This window comes from Tympanuchus pallidicinctus, unplaced genomic scaffold (genome assembly GCF_026119805.1).
Source record: "Tympanuchus pallidicinctus isolate F22 unplaced genomic scaffold, pur_lepc_1.0 scaffold14, whole genome shotgun sequence".
Classification (NCBI taxonomy): domain Eukaryota; kingdom Metazoa; phylum Chordata; class Aves; order Galliformes; family Phasianidae; genus Tympanuchus; species Tympanuchus pallidicinctus.
The window spans coordinates 8,722,947-8,750,841 of record NW_026294659.1 but is presented as its reverse complement, the minus strand read 5'-3'; the positions used below and the strand labels follow the sequence as shown (position 1 = coordinate 8,750,841).

The following is a 27,895-nucleotide window of genomic DNA, read 5'->3' as shown; positions in this document are numbered from 1 at the left end:
CTTTCTGAAATAGCAATCTAAACCACTAAAATTCCTGGAGATTCTGGCTGCTGCAGGAGCAAGCAACTCAGTAGCCTTTAATCCTCAACCTTAAAATAACAATTTGAATCTCTTCCAAAAATGCACACCTTTGCCCTTGCTAAAGGGGTGTCCGAAAGACAGAAGTCATCCTGTCTGCAGCTAAGTATAGTGAAAGTCCTATTTCACAAACTAACTGATTTACCTGCTGAGAAGCCTCATCTTATACCTTCCTGGATGGGGTGATTGAGAGATTATAAGTCATTTTGTTACACATGAAAAGAGTGAAGCACTTTGAACTGAAGCAGAAAAAGTCTTTTTCCTTACTAAACTGCTGAAGGCTAGACTGGGATAGCGGTAGAAAAATCAATTAAATCTTTTACTCAGTCATTTTTCCACTGCAGTTTGCAGCAAAATGAACACACAGTTTATTTAAAAGGTGTTTCTTATTGGTTTTGCTCTGTTCTGTTCATTTTTTCTTTTAAGTAGCCAACAACATATACTGTTCCTGAAGTCTTCATGAAAATGAAAATGTTCTGACTGAATAAAACACACAGGCACGATTTTCACCTCCATATTAAACAATCGTAAAGTCATCGTTCTATAAATATGTTCCAAAGAAAAAATAACTAAGCCTCACTAAATTTACTTCTCAGTGGTTTCATTGGTCCCTGGAAACCCTTACCTTGGGCTGAAGCACAAACCACTCATCACCCTGATTTTCAAAGTTCCAGGAATCAAATGGAATTTCCACTTCTCCAAGAAAGCTGTTACGTCCAAATCTGTCGTAGTGCCAGACAGAAAGCTGCAGGGTCCTGGTTTCTAGCTGCGTATGACTGATGACATACTACCAACAAAAAAAACAAAACAACCAACAGTAAAAGAAACCCTCAAAATAAGCATAAATAATAGTTTCCATGGAGCCTTTTACAGTAATAGCTAAGTTTTGTGAAGCCCGCAGCAGCTAATAAATGAAGCATGAAAGAGAGATTTGTTTGCTTTGCAAAGACGACTTCAATAGCTAGAAATCTCATAGGAGCTGTTAAACCTAACTCTTCTCTCTGTATTACTTACTGCGTATTTATGGTCATAAAGTAAATAATAATGTTTAAAACCATCAACCTGTTAATTCCTTACAGCTTATGTAAAGGAAGCAGTTCAATACCAAAGTTTAGTCTGTAAGAAGAAATCCTACTGGTTCTCTCATCACTAAGGACAGGCTGCTGGACACTGCATTCTAGAAATAGTGTTCTCCTCTTCAGTTCTATCTTTGTAACTTCAGAATAATTGTTCTGAAAATAAATAAAATTGTACCTGCAACACGTTCACCAAGATGTCTCAGTCTCAGCAACACAGTTTGTTTCGAAAGTTATTAAAAATCCTAACATCATATTCTAGCAAATATACAGAAAACTATAAACATCTGGAATTCTATCTCTGTTTTTAGTAAAAAGCCAATTAATTCCACAAGGTTCACCCTTCTTCGAGTGTTAGTTGAGGAAACCCAGATGTCTTCTTTTTTGTTTGTTCTCAGTGCAATGCCTGGACACAGATATATTCCCCAGAATCTGAAATGGTGAAGCTAGTTGGCTAGCCACGTCAGTAGGCTATTAAAGTATAGATATGTCTACACTGCTTACTCCTAGATGCCAACTATGAGAGCAGCAATATTCACCAATAATGGAATAAACATCCAAGACAAAAGATAAGATAAAGACAGATAAATACGTACATGCATATATATATATATATATGTTTAATGATACTAACAGTTGCAGCAAATAAATCTAGCTCTTGCTTACCTTCCAGCAATTCAAGTAAATCCTTTGTGTCACAATTTCCATTTTCAGCAAGCTGCTAGTTCTTATCCTTGCAGAGCTCCTTACTAACAAACATTTAGCACTAACTATGAGCCCTGCCAAATAGAGTCTAACACATTCTTTTTTATTTTTTTTATTTTTTTAATCTCGCCACTTCAGGCAAGAATTAACTTTACTATAAACCACTTAAAAATGAAGCTAAATAGGAGACTCTCCCCTGGCAAGCTGCCTGGACAGACCAAGGTAAGTCTACAAAATGGTTTTGTAGCCAGGTTAGGTCAAGAGTACAAGCCAGAGAATACGTATTAGCCTCTCTTATAAGAAACCTATTTAAAGCATCACCAAAATTCCCTCAAAACTCTTTCAGGAGAATCTGAAAAGTCTCTGGCTTTATGACAGCTGGCTGGGATGACTCCAGTCAGTTGACAGGAAGCAGAATCACCAGGAGCCTGTGGTCTAGATGCCAGGCAGCTCATGGGGAACACAAAACTTTTCCAGCCTGAGTAGGCTGGACAGAAGTAAGAAGTGAGGATGGAAAGAGAATGGGCACTCTGCTCAACCAGTCCGGCAGGGAGAAGTCTCTTGTTCTCTTTTGCAACATAAAATGAACTTTCTGGGGATGCAGCTAGTGAAGCTGTTGTCAGCATTTTATTACTGAAGTCGGTTCTGCTTTAAAAACAAAGAAAAATCTCCACAGAAAATCACATTTTACTGACAGAGATTATCTTCTCCTAGAAATCAGTTAGGAAGTTTCAAGCTATTTCTGTCTCAGCATCAGTTGCTGATGTAGGGCTTGTAAAATCTCTAAGGTGTGTTTAACTCTGAGATCACGTTAGATGGGAACATTGATAGTTTTGATAGAGACCTACAGAAATCAACAGAATTTTTACCTGCGAAGAGGAGAACCAAACAAAAACAGTTCCTCAGTGCTGAAAGTCAAAAATTACAACTCACACAGTTACCATATGCTTTGCTTTACTTTCTTTCTGAGGCATCGTTTTTAAACCCTAATTCCCGTACAGGAGCATTTACAGAGAATGCCTATGAGCACAAGTGGAACATTCATCACAGCCCATGGGAGAGACGGCGTTCTCACCTTCAGCGTTTCATTGAATTCCGGATTGGTGCTGTTACTCTTAATTTTGGTCTTGCGTTTACTTTGGCGGGACTTATCAGGCAGGAGGTAAGCTTTGACGTATCTGTGGGACAGGCAGCAAGTTATTAACGAGGAATAAAAAACAAAAAATCTGAGCAAGGACCTGCCATTGCTGCATGAGCAGTAAGAACGAGGAAATGAATTTCTGCAGTCTAAACAACATATGTATGTAACAGCCAATACGTGAAACATGGTAAGGTATGGTCTTTCTCTGCAAACACAGCAGTGCTGGTCTTATAGGATCAGAACAACACAACGGCAGGGTTAAATCAATTCAATCATTCTCAGAAATGCAGAAAACTTTCCCAATATTTTCCCTTGTACAGTATTATGACTCTTGACTGGTTATATATCACAATGTACATCCAGAAAGTAGCTGAGATTGAAAAAAAATCATATTTGACATACAACAGGATTAGAGATGATGAAATATACTATGAATTCCTAATCTATGAGAACTGACATATTATACTGAAAACTATAATGTGAATCCCAGAAAACACTGTCCTAGCAAAGTTAATCTACATGCACAGCACAAAGCTATTTTTCCCTCACTCCCTCCAAAACATCGCTCCTCTTCTACAGTTTAGCTTTGCTCCTAGGAGTCAGAAATCAATTCAGCCTCCCTATTAATTCTTGATTTTGCCCTCTTGCAGAGAATACTAGCAAATAGTTTGATAATTTAAGTAACATTGTTTCCTCAGAATATATGCACACTACCCTAAGAAACATAATGAAAATGTATTTCCCATAGAGAATGCTGGCCTGTAGCAGGCTATGTCATTGCTGACTACAGTGTGCTATGTGTTGGAGAACAGCCCTAGCAGGGCCTAAAAAGCATATTCTGTGTGCTTACGGATCAGTCCTTTGTTTTTTCTCATCCACAATGGCCAGGTTTCTGCAACTTTTCACCAGGATGTTGAGCGCACCTGTTTTGTAGCTGTAGTTGATTTGGAGAAGGATTTCACCACTGACCTTCACGTTGCTATAGTCACCAGTTTCACTGTATACACTCAGCATGCTATTAATGCTGGTCTGCAAGGGGAGAGAAAAAGGACTTAGAAGCTTAAGCAAAGTACATTTTCCAGAATCTGCTTTTCATGGGGTCACAGATACTGTCTCACTTGTTAAGACTTGCTTTGAAAAGAGATAGAAGAAAGAAAAGAATACCACTGGCTTACATTTGATGTAAAGAGAATAAGAACTATAACTGAGAATAGCTTATTTATCTAGACAGTTTATGTTTTTTACATGCAAGACTCAAACCTACTTATAAACACGACTAAATGTAAATTATCACCATTGGACTCATGCATGAAATAAAGGACAGTCAATCTACATCAACTGTAAGCTCACATAAGCTCCAAGCAGACAAAAAACAACTCTTTGGTTCAGCTGTCCACCTAATTCTTATTGAATATCATGAGATAACTGCTGATGCAACCATTAGAAAAAGCTCTAAGGATGATTCCTTAATGAAAATGGTATAAAAACACATTTGATTAAAGTGACACCAACCTCTCATTTGCAGTTCTAAAAGAATTAGCAAAATTCAATACTCACTGCAAGTTTCCTAAAGCCAAAAAAAAAATTTAGCAAAAATCCCACAGAATATTCCACTGTATAATATACCATACCCTGATCTTTTTTTTTGCTGCTGTCCTATGCAGTATTGCAACAGGAGTATCCTCCTCCCCAAAAGATTTCACTGAGAAAAGAATTGAATGTTTTTAAAGAAAATTGGAGCAATGTGCAAAGACATTCGCAGAAGAAAACGCTTGGCAGGTTTCCAGTCTTTGAATAAGATTATTCAAAGAGATGCATAACAATATAAATCTCCACTACATAAAACTTTGCAAGACATATAGATACAGTTTTCAATTCAGAGGGAAAAAAAGAGAAATCTTCAAAAGTAAGTTAAGCAGAGGATTGCAGAGAACTCACAGTATCACCATCTGTTTCAGGCACATTTAAGAAGTTCCATTTTCTGTCAGAGCCTTCTGGGAAGTTCTTTAAAGAAAGCAGTGCAAAAAGTCAACAGAAAACAGCATTAGGTAGCTGCAGTAAGAAAGAATAAATGCAGTGATAATGCATTACCTATACAGACAGGTAAATGCAATTCACATCACAAAACAACAGCAAGAAAGAAGGAAAAGATATTGCTAAATCAGAGACATGCAAAGTGTTTTCCAAATACTTCAAGTGGCGAAGGACACATGGCTCAAGGTGATTAAAAAGAAATGAAGTTATCTGCTGTCTCAAAAAGAAAAAAAATTAGATTTGTATCAGATTGTACTTGGATGTGCCCCAGTTACGCCTCTGTGAACTCAGTTCTTACTTAGGCTAGTCAAAAGGTGAGCACTCCTGTATTGCAGCAATGGTGCCTTTGTAAACAGCAACAACAACAACAACAAAAAAAGCAGTTTCTCTGAAGAGTTTGTAAGTCCAGATGGAAAAAAATATGCATAAATGTTTAAACATGTCACTGGGGGGAAAAATACAGTTACAGAATACTGGGGAAAACACTTTCCAGTGTCTGCTTATTTCAGCGATATCTGAAAGTCTCAACAATGAATTCATGGGAAACTACATCCTTCCCTGACAGCTACAGGAAGGAAGGAAGAACAGAGTCCAGGAGAAGAAACAAAAAAGAAAATAACCATCCATATATCCATCTCAAAAATCTAATAAGGTTACACCAATGTGGCCAGAAGGAATATCTGTCCTCTTGAACCCAAATATCCTTTAGGTACATTGGCAGCAAGGGAAAAACAGCTGGGAAATCCTAAATGCATAGATGACCTCTGACCTCAGAATCTACGCAAAAGCAATTTCTCAACTGCTTACAAACTGCAATATGACACATCTTCTTTCTGCACGTTCTGTTCTGTGGAAATTACAACAGCCTTTACATGCACTAAACGCAGCGTCCCTAGGAAATCTAATCATTTTCCAGTTGCATTAGTAAACAAGCACTGCACACGAAGGTTGCTTAGCCTCATTTTAGCCCATCACTATGAACTACACTTGTTCTGAATCTTATCTTACAGGAGCAGGAAGGCACAGGAACAACTTAGTCTTAATGATGTGACAGAACCTGACAGCCACACATTGATGTGCGTAGGAAAGGAATCAGTGAAGGATTCAGGGAAAACTAAGTAAACTGTACACGTATTAGTTTTGGAAAAACAGAAAGAAAACACCATAATGCTAAGCTACAATTCCTGTTTAATGCCATTTTTCATTCCTATTTTCACTCACCCATCATATAAGTAAATATAAAGCATTTTTACCTTCTGAAATATTTCTTTTATTTCAAATGCTTAGTATTAGAGTGCCCTTGCTATACTTTTAATTCTCATATTAAAAAAAAATGCACTTGAAGCCTACTGTTCACTAACAACATTACTGCAATGTGACATAATAATAGTACAGTCATTTGACAGGCAAGAAAAATACAGGGAAAAAAATTGTATGAGGCAGAAAGCTCAAAGGCATATAATAAGAAAAGGAAAAAAATACAAGAGAGAATGAATGATAATTACTAATAACACAAACACAAGGAAGCCACAATGAACCTGTAATACTGATATGTTCTTAAGTGAGTAGTAGCTGGCCTTTCAAAATTTCTCCATTAGCACTGCATGCAGTAACATTAACAACCACTTTCGGGTGAGTACAAAGAAATAAGAGCATTAAGATGTGAGATTTCCTCAAACCTCCAGCAGCAGTAAAGCTGCACTCTGCTTAGGAAAAGGTAAAAAATGGACTCTACATAAAATGGATGAAATCCAATGTACAGGCAGAATTCTGCCTACAGAACACAGAGAGAAGGATCTCCAAATACAGTTCCTCAATTAATGGGATGAATTGAGAAAGCACTTAAGTGCTTACAAACTTCCTACCAATATTCAGAGGAAAGAAAAACAATTCTGCCTGAAAAATCATTGGCCAGCAAAGGATTGGAGACAATGAGTCATAGTCAACCTTAGAGAAGTGGGTTTTATTAGACCAGCATCAAACAAGCCACAACAATTTGGTGTGATGTGCCACATACTTCTGTTGTAGCTGTTTCTGCAAATTACACAAATTAAAAGGGAAAAAAAAGGCCTGGACATGGGCAGAGCTGAGATACCAAAATGTTCTCCATGGACACTTCTCTCAGCCCTTTGTTGTTCTCAGATAAGCCAAGTTTGGGTTCAGCCAACACCATCTCTTTGAGATCAAGAACTTAAATGTGTGTTCCCACAGCTCTGCCTGTAGGAAGACTAATGGGAATACAGTCTGAAAAGAACAGTTCTCCAATCAGTGTCATGGGCCATATTTTCTCTTCCCTTTTAGCATAAGACTCCCCAGCTATCCATTCTCTTCAACTCTTTCACCCTGTATCTGTTGTTTGTTGGAGCCTACTGCTGCTCTGTGTGCTGGCCAGAGCTATTCTCAACACAAGGCATGAAGAATAATGGCTAAATAATGCTCCAAGACATCACTAGAGATGAGATGCACACATCTTGAGTGTCAGATACCAGTAATGCAGTACACACTATGTATTCATAAACATGTTAAAGACTATTCCTACTAATTGTTCTTATCAAAGTGAATAACTGACTGTAAAAAGAGCTGCATAAGACTTGTTATGCTAATTTTGTTGCATGCCAAGCATTCATAACAACCTGAAAATGCAACCATTCAAAATCAACACCAAGTTGCAACAGATAACCAAAAGACTCAAACATCTGATTTATATTATTCAGTTTGTGGGCATGACTGACATAAAGAAAATTACCACAGTTATTTTAGGAGGTAGAAAAGCTGGCATCCACCAGAACCCCCCAATATCTCCTTCCTCATTGGAAAAAGAAATACTTTTTGAGATTGAGGTAGTGCAACAGTCCTGTCACAGTTAATGGAAGGACAAATATTTGTGTCCCAAGAACCTTAGCATTCAGAAAACAAAATAAGGGGAAAGAACACACCACAGCTTTGTTCTACTTATTTCAAACACATTAAATGCTCCTCTGGAAAGCTGAGTCACCACATTCTGCAAACATCTATGGCTTTCCTTCCCCAAATACTTGCTTGGCAGTAACCTGAATGTGTAGACAAATCTGTTGATGAATAAAGGCTGTAGCTTCCCACATGTGCTGAGAGATTGATGTCTTAGCTCTGAACAATGGAAAAATCTGAACAGTCAGAACACTCTATCTAAAAGCTAAAGGATGTTCCTCGACTGTAGGATGAAATGGCCAGGAAAACTACTAAAATATAAACCGTAATGCTTCCAAGTAGTACAGTGTTTATCTCCATTTTGAAGAAATAATGGTCTGATACGAAAGGAAAAAAGCAAATTTTCTACTCAAGATCTTACTCTTGACAATCCACTTGTCAGATGTCCATGTTTCCTTGAATAACGAGAGGCTACAATGTCATCAATATCTTCTTCTGTTTCATCCAGAGAATCCTAAATGAGAAAGAAATGTGCAATTCAGTCATTGTGTTCTCCACTGTATTTGGTCAGCCTCTGTCCCCTGACATTGTTTCACATATTTTCTGCTTGGGTAAGATGGTACAAGATGCATTTAGAATTCTAATCTCCAGAGGAATTTTGAACTAACATTTTACATATTTTTGCACAGGTACACAGCAAAAAAAAAGAAAAAAAAAAAAAGAAAAAAAAGAGGTCATTAGATTTCAGGTTTCAACTGCTTAAAAAATGGAAGAAAATGACACACACACTCGCTATCTTATTCTGTAGACATATAATTTTGCATCATCAATAATTGTTCACATAAAAAAATTCTTGCATTAAAATAATGCATTATTGCAATAATAATCAGAAAAATCGCAAAGAAATCATTAGTTGCACACCTTCATATATATATAGGTGAATTCTAATAATCAAGACTGAAATCTAACATCCTTAGCTCATATCCAGGAAAAATATATTATTTTTTAAATACAGCAATAAAGTAAAACCTAACAAGAAACTTAGTATCTGGCTGATAGTACTAATAAGATTCTTAACTTAAAGCAAAAATTACAGGGAAAAAAAAAGTCATCTTCCATTCTATTCAGAGCAGCTATTAAGCCTCATGGCAGGTATTGTTTTTATGGAAGCCAAATGTACAAATCCTTTATATCTGCTTTGCAACTATACAAGTCTCATGTGATGACCTACCTCAGTGGTTGCACAACCATTCTCTATACCTTCTAAACTAAACAGAGATCACACAGACTTCTAATTAGGAAGAACAGCAGAAAAGAAATGCTGCTGGAGAGTTAAACTGTCATTGTTTATTTAAAGATCTGCAAAGTGCTCATTATTAGTATGAATAAAACTAGCTGTTACTTCTCTAATCCTTTGCTCCAGTTACTGAAATGAATCAGCTGAAAACTATGCAAAATTTTCTATTACTACTTTCCAACCACAGTCGTGCACATTTAATGTTGAGCAAAGGGAAATGAGGACAAGCCATCACTTGATTCAGGACAAAAAATTACATAGTGAAGCAAAAAAAAAAAAAAAAAAACAACCAAAAAAAACCTTTTAGCTTCACGTTTTTACAATGAGCCTCCTCTGATAGTGTGTTTCCTTCCTTTTCTACTTGGGGTCCACTGCAGAACAAAATGTCATAGATACTTCACACCATAAACAAAATGTCCATAGAGACCCAGGCACAACATAGTACACTATTCTCATGAGAAACACTGTTGAATCCTTCAAAAGTAAATAAATTAATTAATTCAAAAAATTAAATAAAATAAACAAGCACTTATCACTTCTACTCTCCTTATTGACTTTAGAATTCAAGTGACACAAAAATATGAAAATGATACCGGCAAGATGTTCTTCCAGCCAATGCATCAAAGAGAAGCAATTCTGGTAATACAAACCAACTCTTTCCTTTACACTGCTGTATCCACATATGTGGTGTTAAAAATCAAGTGCTGAATTTTGATTGGTGAATAATTATACACAGCACGAATCACAAAATGGGATGTTTAAGTTTTAGACACTCAACTGTTGACAGCCCTTCCGTGACAAGGAGTTGTAGAATCACAGAATACCCTGAATCGGGAGAGACCCATAAGGATCATCAAGGTCAACTCCTGGCTCCACAAAACACCACAAAATTCAAACTCGGTTTGAAAGAGCTGAGTCCTAACGGTAAGTACGTGATCACCAATTTTTGTCTGCAAGCGATAATATAAATTTAAAACAAATGGTTACCATTTAACATAAGCACTTAATTCCTTCTCCACTACAATGATTATGTTTCTCAGTCGGTGTTGCAGAACAGTAGCTACATAATTGGTTACTGTTATTAGCTTATATAAGCCTATTAAAGTTAGAGCTGGAAGGACACTAATCTTGTGGTCTCCAGTGGGAGTTACAAAATGCACATTATCCAATTCCTTCTAATAAAGCAGCTGAGCATGTAATGAACACTACTTGGTGAGGAATTCAATGCACACCTCTCAAGATAAGGTGCACACAACTGAGAGCAGCACTTTGTGTTTAGCTGGCTCCTTGAAAAATACCACAGCATGCAGCTTTCTCGTCCCTTCCCACTTCCAAGAGTAAGAAGAAAAATACCACTCTATCTCTATATGTAAGCGGTGCTATTGATAAAGCTGGGAGCAGAGCAGCAAAAATCCTTTTTCCATCTTTCCAGCTGGCAATCTGCTTATCTTATTAATGTGTGGCATCTCTCACGTCACTACCGTTAGTTCCCATCACCTACAAGAGACTAAAGGACCTCAGCTAGGTCCACCAGCCAGTCAAGATGAAGGAAGTCATAATTCTTCTCAGACTAAAGGAACTGTTATAATTTTCATCAGATATTCTTATTTTTGTCTCTTGTATCAAGCACCAAAACTAAACCCCAGTGGGAGTATAACCTTCATCTCAAAACACAGCATTCATATGCAATCTAAGGCAAGACACTGAAGTAGTCCCATGAGTCAAACTACCCTAAAAAATACGCTGAGATGCAATCTGGCATTTCATTTAGAGAAAGCAAAAACTCCCTTCTGTGTACAAGGAAGGCAAAAATCAAATAACCTAAAACTACTCTGGATAAGACACTTCTGGTGTGTGCCTTAAAGAAATTCCCAAGTGACAACTATCACACTCTGTACAACTAGAACAGGAAACCAACATAAAATATTTAAAGCTCTTATTTTCTTATTTTATGGTTTTCTTCTGCCATCTTTTCCAGCTTCTAAATCAAGAACGCACCCTTTTTCTTTACTAAAATTAAATAATAAAACATTAATTTTTGAAGGTTATTTCAACATAAATCTGATGCACAGAAATGGCTTGTTATTCCCTAAATGTTTCATCCAAACAGAGCAATGCTGCAGGCAAATTCAGTAGGTGGTTACAACTCAAGAAACAGATGGGAATCCCAACTTACTGTTTTCCACAAATCCTCAAGTATCAAACATTACAAGAAAGGGACATGTGTCCCATGGCCAATGCTCTTCTGAAAAGAGCAGATGATAGGAAAGCATTATGGCAAAAGACAAAACACTACTGTTGCAGCAGGTAATGTTTCTTTTCTCTTTTCTTTCTTTTTTTTTTTTTTTTTTTTTTCTCCAAGCTAACCATTTGCATTTGGAAACTTCAAAACAAACTATGATTAAATGAAAAAGTGTTCAAATCACTCTTTTCCTCATGCATACTCAACAAGCTAGGATTTTTTTTCTTTTCATGGCATCGATGCACACCTGCAACTTGTGCATCTGTCTTGAATATGTGCATAATGTGAGAGGGAAGTTAGCTATCACATCAGGAAAGGCAGTCCTTACAGACCACACAAAAAGAGGAATGCAGATGTATGTAAGAAACTGATTAACAGAAAGAAGAGATTGGCAAAAGTGGTGGGAAAGATAGGGAGGGCTTCATCTTCCAAAGAAACGAGGCAAAAGACAGAAACAGATAAAGATTACAGCTGATGCAGTATTTTTCAGCATAAAAATTAAAAATGAAGAAAGTAGGAGTTAACAGCACTTTGGAGTATCTATAATCTAGAGCCTGAAATTCAGTGTTATTCACCTGAAAACTCAAAAAGTAGCAAATTAATAGCAAACTGTTATTCACTGGAATCATTCTACAGCCAACAGACTAAAGAAAAATGAAACTGTTTAAAAACTCATTAAATACCCCTCAACTTACATTTTGTATCACTTATACATACAGTGCTGATTTTCTAAGACTGAGCAAACACAATTTCTGCCAGATAAACATTCACATGTTTACAACTCACCAGCTCCTCATCTAAGGCGCTAGGTACAGATTTGCTTCTTACGCTCAAGGTATCCTGTTTTCCTTCAGAGTAAGATTCACTCAAATCTATCTCAGATCGGCTACGGTCTAGAAAACGAAAGTAACAAAGCAGCTCATTACAATTTTGTGTAAAGAATACTGCCACTTTTGCCTTGCTACTCTTTACTAACTGCTGTCTCAGACTGATTTTAAAGGAAAAACGTTAAAATTGCATTTCTGTACACATCGCTCACAAACTCTATGACAAATGACCATCACGACGAAAAATAGAAAAACATTTTTTATGGTGCTATTTGGCCTTCTGCCAACATTTTTCACGTGCACTTTTTATCTGATCTAATAGTTTCCAGTGGATGACATGACAGATCAAGCTTTTGACTTCATATGTTAGACCTATTACCTTGGAATACTGCATTACTGGGAATAATGCCCAAGCATTTCTAGAGACGACAACATTACCTACCATAACCAAAAACCCTTCAGCATCTCCTTCAGATTTAAGCAGCCTGAGATACAGAAGGGCACAAAAAACATTTCTGCCACCACTGTGCAGAAAGGGTCAAAGCGATTAAGTCTCTAATTCTACATTTTTTTAAATTCCCACAAGTTTCTCATCCCTTCTTTAAAGGCACAAGAGATGCTAGATATTTTAGAGAAATATTTTCTTCGTTCTCCCCCTTAAATGTTTTGTGCTACTGTTCAATAAATAGATTTTAAAAAATGAAGAGAATACTTCTACATCCTGCAGATAAGAATCTGTAAAGTTTTCTGCTGTCCATCCTCTTCTGGTCTATAAATGATGTGACAGGAAAGGTCTGCATTTTGAGCTTATGCCATAGAATCACAGAATAGTTTGGGCTGGAAAGGACTTCAAAGCCCACACCATCCCAACCCCTGCCACGGGCAGGGCTGCCCCCCACCAGCTCAGGCTGCACAGGGCCCCATCCAACCTGGCCTTGAGCCTCCAGGGATGGGGCACCACAGCTTCTCTGGGCAGCTGTGCCAGCAGCCTCTGAAATCCCCCAGAAATAAGACAACAAAGAGTCTGAGGGATGTTCCCAAGCTGCCTCCAATTTTGCTCAGCATCTACTTTAATAAAATGAGGCCAGCTCTTAAATGCTCAGAAAGCCTGTAATTTGTAAGGCAGCAGAAGCAGAAGAAACAGTCATTTCAGAAATAAAGTAATAGCCAGGAATGCCTCTGCCAGGAATTGCATAATGCAGTATTCTCAAAGAAACTCTGATGCTTTCAAGTGGAAAAAAATCTAAGGTGAGGACTGTAACTCCTTTGATTAACTCAGTGGGATACGTCACTAGGTTTCTGCTTTGGGCTAAATTCAGATGAAAGAGAGTGATCCCTGTGCTCTTCTTCAGAGAGAAACGTGAATCTGAACCCACTCTGTTAGCCTGTAAGAAGCAGAGTAAAAGGCAGAAGACTGCAGGACACATCTGCCTCCCATTTCAGGCAGGAAAGGAGGATCTCCACCCACTGATGCAAAGAGGCTCTTCCTGGGCAAGCTTCATTTACCTAGCAGCCTCCAATGAAATGAGGTAAATCACAGCTAAACCAAGTGTTCAATGCATCATGTATAAAAACCAAAATGATGTGACAGCTGTAAGGGACTTGCTATCTGACAGCTCATTGTTTCTCAGTGTGATTTGTTTCTGGGCAAAGAGGGTGTGAAATGTAATCGTATTTTATACAGATAGCTCACAGATAGTATTTTATATGGTTGACCACACAGGGAATGATTTAACAATGTGAAACTGTCAATAAAAATCTTGTAACAAGTCCTAGAGTATATCATTTGCCAGTAAGGATTACCATATTTTCAAATGTGAAACTTATTAAGTGGCATAAATTTAATTAGAAAAAAGATGAATTTAGTAGGATGAACATCAGCAAGTACATGACTCTTATACCTGATCTTCTGATGTGCACTAAAAACAGAAATCACAGACCCACAAGAATAGCCATAATCTTCTAATGATAAGGGCTAGCAGAAAAAAAGAAGACTTAATACTTGCCTGATGACAAAGATACTCTAGAAACTGCAATGGAAGGTGTTCCAGATGCTTTTCTACGGTGCTTCTTTACTAAATCTTCAGGTACACTTTCACTTGGTGGAATAATCATGCCATTTTCTAAACCAGTGTCCTGCTCAGTAAGAAAAAGGCACATCCCAGAAATACAAAAATTGAACTTACTTACCATCAGTCTACAAAAGCACCATTTCTATTAATTTCCAGAAATCCAAAGCTTCTTTAGCACCTGGACTATAACTGAATATATTTAGTTTACCACTTAATCTGCGCTGCTTAGTGCAGATCATGCATAAAATTTGCCAAAAATTGCAATTCATGTGTACAGTCTGAGTTCGCAACTGAAAAATCAGAGTAATACATCAGGAGTGAGGGAAGGAAAGTAAAAAAAAAAACAAACTATACTATGCTAATTTAGCCTAGAAATTGCGTAAAACAAAAAAAGAAGAAAAAGTATTCGCTTTATACCAGCATAATTTGTCAGATTAGAAGTAAATGGATTTGAACTAATTAAATTATGATAGCATAATTCCTTAAATAAAGCTAGTATGCTTGATACTATTATTTTTTTCTTGCCTTCCTGTACAAGGAATAGCTAACAACATCAACTGTGTCCAAATTGAATGGATTTCAATGACATCTTTTGTCCAAATTGAATGGATTTGTCTTTTTCAATGACATCTAATGCACTTGAAATAAAGACAATCTGTGTGCTAGCAAGAATATAAATAAAGCAAGTATTAACTTATTTACAGCACTCATAACTGGCCTTCACTAATATTAATTCATTTTTATAAAAGATTATAAATTAGACAAAGTACTTGGAAGCTGGAAAAAATTGATGTGTTCTCTCAATGAGATGGAGTTCAAAAGCTCATCTATTTCTTTCCAGTGACAAAAAGAATTATCTCTGACTATAAATTTGACTTTCCTTCTATACAACTTGTGTTGTTGCAACCTGGATCAACTTAGAATGATAGAATCATTGAAGTTGGAAAAGAACCTTTAAGATCATGTAGGCCAACCGTCAATCCATCACCACCATGCCCACTAACTGACTGGAATAAGCCTGATTTCTTAGGAGGGATGACCAAAATGAATGCAGGATGGTTGTTCCACCCAGCAGACAGCCAAGAGCACCCGTCTGATAAAGGAATGAAGACAGTGTTTGCTTCTTGCTGAAGTGAGCCAAATCCTGCTTATTATGAAGCAGCCAAGGATGCTGACTCAGACATGGCCATCTACACCTCTAGCGGCCTAATAACAGCAAGTAAGAGGAGTCCCAGATGTTTCATTTTGACAGCATCTAGCACACATTGTGTGCTACGCCATAATTTAATCAAATCCAAAAAATTAAGATAGGTACTGCCTGATTTTCTGCAATTGCTGATCTTTTCCCTCAGAAGTTGGGGGGGTGTGCTGGGCCCTGCATGCTGGAGAGTCACATCCTTAGCTCACGGCACTTATTCAAGGCCCTACAGTGTCAAAAACATGTATGCTCATCCCTTGTGCTTCCCACTTCAAAATCTGTAAGTCATTAAGCAATTCTGGATATCAGCAGCAATTTTTAGACAAGAAAAAATGCCTGCCAAACCAAAAACCACATCACTGATAGAGCACGACAAATCTTGCTCTAGTAGAGACCTTCATTGGTCCCAGCAGAATTATAGAAGAGACAAAATCTTCTCCACCGGGCTCATCCTTCCTGAGCTACAAATTGATCTAACAGAGCAGACACCAGCCAAGCTGTCCTGCTCGGCGCCAGCTCCATTTGGTGTCAGCTCTACATCAGGGAACTTACCCTGCTATAATCTGCAGTCATGCTGCATGTGCTCAGCGCCGGCGACCTCAGGAGGGAAGATATGGAAGCACTGCTTCTGTTTGCAGGGCCCATGGCCCCTCTTACATGGCCTGCAGCTGCTTCAGTATCGCTGCTGTTCAGGGAAAGAGTGCTTCCTCTGGGAAGGAGATAAGAGTAAAAAAGCGTTACTGCATCCAGCAAACCACAGAATAAAAGATCACTGATAACTGTTTATTAAAATTGCATTGCTCTGGATGAACCGTGTCATCCACCGGAAGGAAATGGCCACCTGGAAAGACAAACATAAGCTGGAGTGAACCAATTATGTCATGCCTATACCTGTTTTCAGCATCTCTGCCAGAAGTGTGAATAGCCCGAGCAGGCGCCTCTTCTCCAGTTGCTGCACTGCCACATGTTCATGTGACAGCACAAGGGCATCTCAGCAGAAGATGTGAGGCCTCCAGTGGGACTTCCCATACGGGGAATGAGCTGCTCCTCATTTTGAAGAAAAATTACCAGGATCTGACAGTTCTGATCACTTCTGGCAGCACTATCCCCAGGAACTCTAAAATCCTCAGCTGTGCACTCTCCTTCCTCTCCAGAAAAACAATTATCCTCTCTCCTGCTAGAAGAGCACCATCCTATTTATATAATGACAACGACTTGTGACCCCAGCTGGCAGATCATTTCAACCAGACTGAAAAGTGACAAAAAGCAGCCTGTGGTCACCATGCCCAATTGCTATCTAATGCTGCAGCAGACAAGAGGGACATCTTCTATTAGAAAATATTGATCAGTCCATGTGTTAGAGTGCTAGGAAAGGTAAGCTGTTGTACTTTTTATTTTTATCACTTTTTAACTCTTGAAAGAATGAAAATGATTTTAAAATTTATTTTAATGTTTCCAGCCTAAGTCCTATTTCCATTTGAAATTTGATTAGAAGCAAAAATCCAAGTTCCTGACTCATCCATTCTTCCCTCTTCCCCTGCAAACATCAGTTCAGATATTTTCATTTTCCTTCACAACCTAGGGAACTGTAGCAGAGCCTTGCCAGACAGTAACAGTTCTGTACACAGTCCTACTTACTATTTCAAACAATTACTGATAAACAGCAATTGATGCAAGCACCACAGCCTTTTTCATGCAGAAAACGCAGCACCAAAGGACAGAGGTAATGCGATTTTGCTGGAGAAAATGATTTTGGAACTTAAAGCGTGTTTTCAGCTTGCTTAACCATTATTTAAGATCTGCAAGCATCTTCATTGTGCACACATCTGATTTTCACCTTCACTTCAGTTTGTCATACCACATTAGGGTAACAGCAGTAAAAATCTTCTCTAAAATAACAAAAATTTGTATCAGAACTACTGCTGAACTGAAAACAAATGTTCAGTTACTGTCTACCCTAAGCAGGGAACACAGATCACATTTGTAGAGTTATTAAAAACAAAGAATAGAGAGGAAAACTCCAAAAACCAGGACTGTCTACTAATGTTACATAACAATATTTTGTCCATTACTGGTCATACAGAAACCTTTTAAACAATTATCATTCTGTTTCTTATATCAGCAAGAGTAGATTATTCATAATAAACTCACTCTCACCCATGTGTACTTCATATAATCGCACTACTACTTTTTAATCTGATGAATCAGTGATCAACAAACCCTAAAAAATGTGGTCTGGTTGAATTTTAGTCCTATCTGCTCACATAAAGAAGTGCTTTTGGTGCCACGAAGTCAGAAAATCAAAGCACCTGGCTGTCATCTGTATTTTGTCAAAGCTCTTGTATTTCATTGCACACTTAATTTCTAAACCTGCCAACCATGGTCAGTTGTCAAATTGCACTGAGTAATATCAATAAAAAATAAAATTTGATTTTTATTCTGTCACACCACTTTTGATAGATTGCTTTAACTTTGTGTTTTGAAAGCTCCTGTTACAGAATTTTTCCTCACTCTGTAAACTAATGTAAAACAACAGAAGCATTCCTAAGTCACACAGGACTGGGATAACAAAGATTTCAAAATGTGTTATGAGAGATTCTGTAATCATCAGTCAGAATGAGCACTTGCATACCAGATCATAGAATGGCTTGGGGTGGAAGAATCATCAAGTTCCAACCCCCTGCCGTATGCAGGACCCAAAACCTCCATATGTAATACTAGTCCAGGCTGCCCAGGTCCCCATCCAACCTGGCCTTGAACACCTCTAGGGATGGGGCATCCACAACCTCTCTAGGCAACCTGTGCCAGCAGCTCATCACTCTCTCTATGAAGAACTTCCCTCTGAAATCTAATCTAAACCTTCCCTCCTTGAGCTTAAAACCATTCCCTCTTGTCCTATCACTATCTACCCTTGTAAAAAGTTGATTCCCCTCCAGTTTGTAATCCCCTTTTGAATACTGGAAGGTCATCTTCAGACCTTTGTGCTTATTTCAGCCTGCTTTTAGAGAGAGGCCCAACTTTTTTTATACGTATATTATGTAGACAACAGTGAAAGAAGTTGTTATAAGGTGACAATACTATGCATTTCCACATGGTAGACAAGACCTCAATAAGTTTGGATTTAGGTTGGATGTTAGGGGGAAGTTCTTCACAAGGAGAGTGGTTAGGCCCTGGAACGAGCTGCCCAGGGAAGTTGTGGATGCCCCGTCCTTGGACGTGTTCAAGGCCAGGTTGGACGGGGTCCTGGGCAACCTGATCTGAATGTGTACGTTTGGTGGCCCTGCTAGGCAGGGGGGTTGGAACTACATGATCCTTGAGGTCCCTTCCAACCCGGGTGATTCTGTGATTCTGTGAAGATGGGGTAGCGTTTGCACAGATGAGTCTAAAATTCCTACACTATTCATCTAAGGAGTATCCTGATGCTGCAAATTCAGTTTGTTCAGCTGCAGTAACAGTAAACATTCCTGCAGCAGTAGAAATAAACCAGTTCAAGAGATGAACTCCTGGCCCAGGCCTTCCCATTTCTCATCTCAGTACAGCTTTTCTTAAATCAAAATAGTCAGAAAGAACTTTCATTCTTTCTCAATCTCCCTGTTGGTAGGTGAAATACTCAGAGTTTTGACAATGCTGCTAAAAGATGGGACAACTACAAAAATAAAAAATACGCAGGAGAATCTAGGGCAGCAACAGTGACACAACGTGCCATTATATTCCCTTAATTTGAAACAGCGATGGAGGGTAGCCTGGGAAAGTTTGTTGTTATTTTTAATAAGTACTACTCAGTTCTATAAGGTAACAATGGATAAACTACAACAAACATTCTTGAAAATCTGTATAAGGCAGGAATTTTCATTCCTCTACAGAAACCCATATTACCAAATTTCCAATGTGTGTAAAACATATGGGTATTCAGTATAGATTACCAAGTGAACAAGAAAAATAAAGAAGTTGTTTGTTTACTTGATTTTGGAGGTGAGATGAGAAGAATACTGCATGTGGCATTTTATAATACTATCAGAACAGGCAATAAGAAAGATTTTCTAAGTCCCAAAGAATTTTAAATGGAACTCTAATAGAAATAACTGGAACATAATATTGGAAAGAGAAGGATAAAACAGATCCTTTGAAAGAAAAAGTTACAAATTATAATGAATTAACATGTCATTACAAAAGTAAAATTTTGGGAAAAAGGTCCTCAGTTCTGCAACGTGAACACAACTTGATGGATTAAAAGCCAGAAAAGAAAAACCAATGCACTGACAGCAATCACCACCTAAACATAAGGGAGAAAAAAGAGATGGACAGAGTAATTTTTATTTAGTTAGTTGTTAAAACAGAAGCTCTCCTTCTCAGGCTGTGCTCACTCAGGGCAATCGAAGACAATCCAATTCTGTGGACTGGCACATATGTCAATTTCAGCACAAACTGCAACAGCTTTCTGCCACTCACCTCTCAGAACAAGGCGTTGACTTGCTACTGTGTAGGCTTTGGCGTTCAGCTTCACAGCCTATGCGCCTTCCACCTTCATCTTTTGCAATTGTAATTTCTCCTTTGGTAGCTGCCTTGATCATCTTCCTGATGAAAACAGGAAATTAAAAAAAAAAAATGTTGTAAAAGTTGCAATATCTTTCCCAGAAACAGCAAACTGGCTGAAATACCACAAAGTGCACATTCTATTCATGTCTGAGCTACGGACAACTTGGGATATAATTGTCAACAAAGTTCCAAATCTGAATTTCAAGCTGATTCTAGGAACAAAAGCAGCATCATATTTACAATAAGTTACTTTAAGACACAGAACATCAAAATACCACAGAACACAGAATAAAAGGTTAACTACTTGCTGTGAACTAATAGTGCCTCGTGAAATCCTCAGAATTTTATAGCAGATACACAGCAAAGAGTTTTTGATCAAGTACATGTATTTTCTTGTAGGAAATTAGACCAAGTGTATTTTCTCTTTGCAGTTTCTATACTTGTGCATAGCAATACCTCAGACTTTCTGAAAACACAACACCACCTCCTTGTCTTACCTCACCCTGCAGTACTTGGTTTAAAAAGATGAAATGAAATTACATGTAACTGAATAGTCACAGTATACTTCACAGACATACAAGCAAGAGTGTAAAAGGTTTCCCATTATGCTAAGTTTAAGGAGTTGGCCCCAAAATGGCTTTGCTAAAGCAAATGCACTCATGAAATATATGAACATGAAACCTGAGCGAGGAAAAAGGAGCAAGGAAGAAAGAGGAGAAGTAATGAATTACTCCTAAGAGAAGCGGCCTATTTCTTGTGGAGATAAATTTATGGAGAATGTCACCATTGGAAGATGTTCCAAACCACAAACTGAAAAACGCTGAAAACTACTAAAAATAAAAAATAAAAAGAAAAGAAAATGAAAAAAAAAAAACAACCAAAACAATTTGTATCTCATGAGTAAATGTTCAATGGATTTAAGTAAAAGAGGATCCGAAAACTAAATTTTAAGGTGCTCTCCCTATAGCTACCAATCAGTTCCCCTACAATAAATTCCCTTAGCTGGTTTCTTCTTCACCTTCATTTGAGAAGCCAGAGATGTTCTGATGCTCTTTTCACCATTACTAAACAGAGAAAAATACTTCACGTTTTCTGATTGACTGGAGGAAGGAACTCCACACCTACTACTCCTCAACAGTCAAGGTGTAGAAAGCCATCTACCCACCCTATGGTTGGGATCCATGGCTCTACCCATAACATGAACATTCATCCAATTTTATTCCCATTCATTGAACTTTCTCAAGTTATCTTTGAAAATCACACACGCAACCATATATTCAATGCATCTGTCCATGTCCCCTGAGAATGAGTGAGCACTTCTCTAAGGCCATGGCCTAAGTGGGGTTATACACTTCACAGGCTGTAAAATGACCACCATCACATCTCTTTATTCACTGTCACAACACAAAAAAACAAAGGAGCACTGCTTGGTTGTTACACTAAATTTGCACAGCTAGAAGCCAAAGGAAAACATGACTTGTAAATGGGAGCAATGAGTATATGTAGAAAACAGGCCTTTCTTGAATTTGCTTTCTCAGCAAATGTCTTTTAGAGACCCTCTGCTATTTCAAATATAAATAGGAATAATCCAGCAGTTAAATTGCTTTTTTTTCCTGCTATGTTTATAGCTGAAGGATAATTACAGCTGTATTTCCTTGGAGACAGCAGTCTAATTATAGGAAGCAGCTTTCAATTGAAGAGTCTTTCTAACTCTGGAAAATTTGGGGCTGATGTGAACTGTTGGAGAGTCTCAAAAGACAATCCATTTGACCGCATGCAGCTGTTATGAGATTTTCACTTTCTAAAAAGAAAAGGCTTTACCCTATCTTTCTAGGTTTGCCAAAGATTGATTTATGTCCAGTCAGGGAGGAGGTTGATATTTCTTTTTCTTCATTCTCTTGGTGTTGATCTTTGAACGTTCTTTCTCCAGCCTTACTGGAAATTGTATCTACAGTGAAGGGGAGCGAAAAAAAAAACAACAATAAAAATCAATATTTAAACATGTAAAGGCAGCAAACATTAAACAATCTGCAAAAATAGGTTTTCAATGTTTCAGTATTAAATAAAACCACATGATAAAATATCATATGAAAACAGCTGGGAGGGCTCTTTAGTTTTGCTGTTTAATAAAGGAAAAATAAAGTTCAAGTAGTTTGAAATGTTTCTTCCTCCCAGCTTTACTGTTGAACTATGTTTCTGAATTCATCACTGACACTACAGTTAATAATCAAAGGACTTGAAACATAATATTGCAGTGTAGCGCATTTTCTGTGTTGCATGAAATAATGTTTTCTTAATTAAAATGCATGCTCATTTGGGAGCAGATGGCAGAAAAAATGGCTCATTTTTTCAAATGTGTCTATCAATTATAAATATATAGTTAAAAAAAAGTCACACAATATGGAAATATAAAAAAAAAAAAAAAACAAACCACCAGAAACATTAGATACATCAGTCCAACAGTTTCTGAAGCATGCCGGTATTGGAAAGATCAGAAGATCAGCATTTTGCTAAGCAATATATTTGCACCTGAGATTCTTGCAATAGCAGTAAACCAGACCTTCCCCTACAACCTGCCAGTAAGTACCACATTAGTACTGAAAGACATGAATGCCACCTCTGAAAAGAGACTATACTTAAGTACCAATTTCTGTGATCAAAGTGAAATAGTTATGAGAAGAGCGAAGCATAAGGATTCAGGCTCAACTCCTATTTCTTAATCCAGTGGTACCAGCAAGGTAGTACAGCAGCTCACAAACAGCATATGCTTGCTCTGCTCAATCAGGACAGCAGAAAGCTTTCTTTACGTAAGCACGCGGGTGCAACTTATTGGAGGTACCTGAACCAAAGGTACATCTCCAATCTCACCTGACTTTCCAAAATGGAAATCATGGATCATGCATTTCACATATTACCATCACAAACAAGAGAGACAAAGATGAAAAATGGCTGATTATTGATCACGCTTACATCTTCTACAGTGAAGAATGAAATACAACACAGGTAAAACACCCCAGGAAAATGGTTTGAACGTATTAAGTGTATGCAGCAAATGCCTGTGTTGAGGTCCCTACCTGGGGACTTGCGCAGGATGGACTGTCTGACAACATCGGTTCCGAGATTTGATTGTTTGAAGCGCTTTGCTCTCTCTTCAAAGAACCATTCTCCTGTCACTATCCTTAGTTGTCTGCATGGGAAGAAGAAGACAAAAAGCCACTAAATGCAGTCTTTCCACATGTCAGGACTGTTACGAATTACCCATATGTGTGCTCAGAGTTCAGGCAGAACTTGTGGCTTTGCTATTGTTTTGGATAATGCTGTCTTTTCTGGAGGTAACTGGAAAGATTTCAAATCCTTCTGCTTATACTCACAAAAAGAAAGCCTGCATCGTCATTGCTGTTTTCCTTTGGTAAGTTTTTGATGCAAATTGCCAGATGTCTTTGAACAGGTTTCATTATATTAAAGCATCACCACTTTTGTTGCCCTACCACGTACAGTTGATGGCAAAAAGCCACTAATCACAAATATTCCAAATGGATGAATAAATGAATATATAAAATCACTCAATGATTTGGCTCCAGGCACATTCCTAATTACTTTATATCCAGTAAGAAAACTTGCTAACCTATTCCAGAAAAGAAATAATTTAGCCTTCCTGGCATGAAAATTCCAAATCCAAAACATGCACACAAATGAGGTAGCAGAAGATCACTGTCTTACCTCGTTGTTGCATATTTCTAACATCAAAATCATGTATTTTGTATGCACAGTAGGTCACTACGCAAGGTGTTAAATAAAATCTCTGCATTTCCACTCAGAAATGTTAAATTACTTTTTTTTTTAAGATACGAATATTAGAGTCACTGTATTAGAAACTATATGATATGAAAACCAGCTTTTTCCAAACGTGTATTTTCACAATTCATTTACAGCATGCACTTCCCTGTGCAGTTATTTTTATGTCAAGGTTTACAGCAAGTTTAGTGCTTTGTATCACATTGTAAAACTGTCATACACTCAACTATACCAGTGCATTCTACTACAACATGAATGATGTATTAGATGATCTACGTGGTTCACTTATTTTTCCCTCAGCTACTCCTAGGTTTGGCACAAAACTCCCCAAGTGTCATTTTCCCCTTGGATACAGGCTTCATTTATAGTCTGGGTAGAGGTAGGAGGTCCTCCCCTGACATCCACCTTCTGGAAACCATCTGTAGTCAGCTATTCTGAGAGTACTTGGAGCAAGTATAGAGGCCTCAACCTTTACATTGGACCTTTATCCTTAATATCAACATCACTTTTGTCTTGGCTTTCCAGCCTCTGGTAGCACTCGTTTGTGAAAGTGTCCATACCTAACAGATTCTATAAAAATATCACATTTTAATGAAATAAGTGGGAAAAATAAAAAGCTCTGTACTTTTTAGCACACTAATACAGGATGAGACATGTGCAAATGTATTTTTTTTATGTATGCTGAACAATTCGTAGGAAGGCTAATGTTCATATAATATTAATCATTCATGCACTGCAGGAATATCTACAAAAATAATTCTTGTTCTACACGAATGAAAATGATTTCAGATTATATGCCAAGGTTTCTGACTTGAGGTTTGAATTTCATAATTGCACTTGACATTCCGAAACAAAAATTGAAACCTAATCATCTTACAATGACATTATTTTCATGCACGTATAATTATGACAAAGGCAGGCTGTCTTTCCTACTAAAATAGCACATCTTTCTTCTATTTTTGATACCGAACTTAAATTAACCATTTCCATCTAGATAATTGTTCCAGTGGGAAGAGAATCAAGATCACATACACAGCATTACATCAAATCAGTTCTCCCAGGTTTGTTCTCAGTTGTTTTTGAAATGGATTCAGGTTCCATCACTGCTGCAATCATGGTACACATAGGTATTTTCTTTCCTTCATCAGTTAGCTACACATAGCTACATACAAACTTACAAAAATGTGTTTTACAAAAAAATGTTTAGCCTGGCCTTCCTGGATATGTGACAGATGTTAAAACCAGTACCTTTAGAAAGAAAGAAACTAGAGTTATAAATGTTAACAGTAGCAATTGTTGTTGACTGCATTTCCCTATTCTCAAAATACATAAGAAAATTTTAAAGAAAATCATGTTCAAGTAGCTACATTTAGAACAAAACACTGTAGGTACTGCATAAACTCCTCAGTGTGTTTTAATTAGTGAGCCTGATAATTACATGCATGTGTGAGAGGGAGTATTCATGCTTCTTCCTCTCTAATCTCCCAATAAACACAGTAGCTTCATTAACACATTGCTCAGCTTCCAAACAATACAACCTGTAGCCTGTCCCTACCAACAACTCAGCTTGTTATTTTCCACTCTCATTTTTGGAAGACACTTCATTGTTAAATTCCACTTAAGATGGAAATTACCAATTTTTACTTTTTCTGTGAGAAAAAACAAAAAAACAAAACAAAACAAAAAACAACAGAAAAACACCACTACCAAGTATCTCACTTCCTCTTTGGGAAGTAAAATCGGAAAACAACAGCAGGACCAAAAGCTGGATAAAGTGTAGCCTATAGATAAATAACCAAAACATACATACCCACCTTTGCATGCATTCAATTGCACAGAATACTTTCTACAGCATAAATGAATTTCAGAGTATTTTTTATATGCTGTGAGGCTATTAAATAGAAAATTGTGATTCTATTAAAAGAAGACAAACATACATGGAAGTTAGTGTGGAGGGAAATCTGATGAACATTTTTATTCTAAAGCATTTGAAGTATCTATTCTTAAGATCCTAATGTAACTGTCACAATGATACTGAGTTTTCATGACACTTTGAGACAATATAATTATTGCACAGATGAAGATAGGTCTCCCAGCACTGCTTAATTCAATTGTAATAACCTGGGCCACCTAGGTATTTTATCTTGCTGAAGAATTCAAAAATAAAGTCCCCGTTCATATACATCTAAACATAACCATGATGAAGAACACAGCATTAAGATGAAAAACTAGAAGACTGCTTGAAGAATGTGATTTTAAATTAAATGATAAATTTATTCACATTTTAAGATGATACAGGAAAAATGTGACCTAGATGGAAAGTGTCTCTTCTAGCACCTGTGTTTGATAGATGCTGATGACTCAGCTGTTCCTCGTATGCAAGGAACGGAGCAGAAAACTTTCTCTTTCACCAAGTGCACTGCTACACAAAGGCTCATTTTATCTCATTAAACACTATAACATCTCATCTCATTAATAAAGACTATCTTATTCTCTACCCTCAGTGACAACAGACCACAGAATCTGGGAGAAGACTTGGCTCTGGCTCTTCTTGACCTTTGAATAATTAATCTTGCAACCTTATATCCTATCTAGTAATAACTCTGATAACAGAAAAAAAACAAGTTGCTTTCTCCTTAAGGACATACAAATGGAGTATCCTTCCCCTGTAACAGAAAAACTGCAAGGTAGTTTATGTATAAATCTCAGTCTGTTATTCTTAAAAATTCTAACAAACATCTCTCACTTTTTACATCCAAATTTCAAATTCACTAAAGCTCTCTCTGAAAGTGGTTTAGAATGTAATTAATGATTTGTAATGAGCTTCTTCATCACCACCTGACCTCAGTGAAATAGTATTAAAAGGTACTAAAGATTATTTGGAGGCACCGAAGAGATTAAGTCAGACTTGCTTACTGCCACATGAAGACACTCTGGTGGACAGAAAAACAACGAGATAGATGTTGTTATTAAGCAAACAGTACCTCATCCTTTCAGCTACAATTATGTTACCATACAAGTGTTTAATTTGTTCAGAAAACAATACTGTGTTTTACCAAAGGAGTATCTTGAGATAAACCGATCTTCAAGTCAATCAACACAGTTGCAAATTGGCCCTTTTTTTTCTCATTTTTATTAATTTTTGTATTTCTGTAGCTGCACACAAACTCACTCTAAATATTAATGCTATTCATCGATGCTATTTCATCAAAGGCTGTAGGACAGAAATCCCAAACTCCTGTTCATGAGTGGATAGGCTGGACTCAAGAAACAAGAAAGGGTCAAAATGCATTAAAAGAAGCAATAGACCAAGGCTGGCTGATATTATCAACGTTCTCTTTCGGTGCCCTAAGATATCTTTCGTTTCAGCAACTATTTTGTATTATTTGTGTAGTTCAGGTGATTTATCCAACACATTTTGCGGTACTTAAACATCTCTTTTGCTAAACACAGTAGATTCTCAGTATACAAATTTCTTCACTGACACCATGCATATTGCAGCAGACTTTTCAAGAAAGACTTACTTTTGAATGTGTTCCTTCAGATAAGCAAGATTATTATATAGCATACCATGCAGTTTACTGCCACTACCGTTACATTAAGCAGTAGTTAATAGACATTCTTGTGGACTATCCTGGCAGAGCAACCAATAATTAGTATCACAACAAAACCAAAGAGAGTTCATGAAGGCCAAGAATCCATCCCTGTCTTTTAAGAGACTTACAGTGTACAACATACAGCTGTTACAGTAGGTGCTAGTGTCTATACCAGTGTTGTCTTATACCTCTTTCATGAAGGTTGCTAAAAGAAAATAAGTGCAAAGAAAAAGGAAAAATTGCTAGGTTTTTCTAAGTCACTAGCATGGTAGAACAACTCAGTTTAATGGACTCAAACACTGTATGCAGATCAGTGCCATGTAACTTAGTTTTTTCTCCTTCTATCTTGTGTTCTTATTCATGCAGCATAACTGTCTCTCTTAGCACTGTT

The 27,895-nt window shown here is 37.4% G+C and overlaps 1 protein-coding gene across 4 annotated transcripts in view; it reads right to left on the bottom strand.

The window, feature by feature from the left end:
• Positions 1-27,895, bottom strand: part of SYTL5 (synaptotagmin like 5) — a 79,373-nt gene that overhangs the window by 12,116 nt on the left and 39,362 nt on the right. For 3 of the 4 annotated variants that reach the window (XM_052674312.1, XM_052674309.1, XM_052674310.1), the window contains 11 exons: positions 23,188-23,300; positions 21,935-22,061; positions 20,027-20,152; positions 16,130-16,286; positions 14,314-14,443; positions 12,267-12,373; positions 8,363-8,455; positions 4,939-5,004; positions 3,851-4,029; positions 2,935-3,037; positions 704-865 (listed from right to left, as the gene is read on the bottom strand). In XM_052674312.1, coding sequence (XP_052530272.1) covers positions 704-865; positions 2,935-3,037; positions 3,851-4,029; positions 4,939-5,004; positions 8,363-8,455; positions 12,267-12,373; positions 14,314-14,443; positions 16,130-16,286; positions 20,027-20,152; positions 21,935-22,061; positions 23,188-23,300 — 1,363 coding nt within the window. The remainder of the gene's footprint in view (positions 1-703; positions 866-2,934; positions 3,038-3,850; positions 4,030-4,938; positions 5,005-8,362; positions 8,456-12,266; positions 12,374-14,313; positions 14,444-16,129; positions 16,287-20,026; positions 20,153-21,934; positions 22,062-23,187; positions 23,301-27,895) is intronic. The other variant, XM_052674311.1, reaches the window with a different exon arrangement.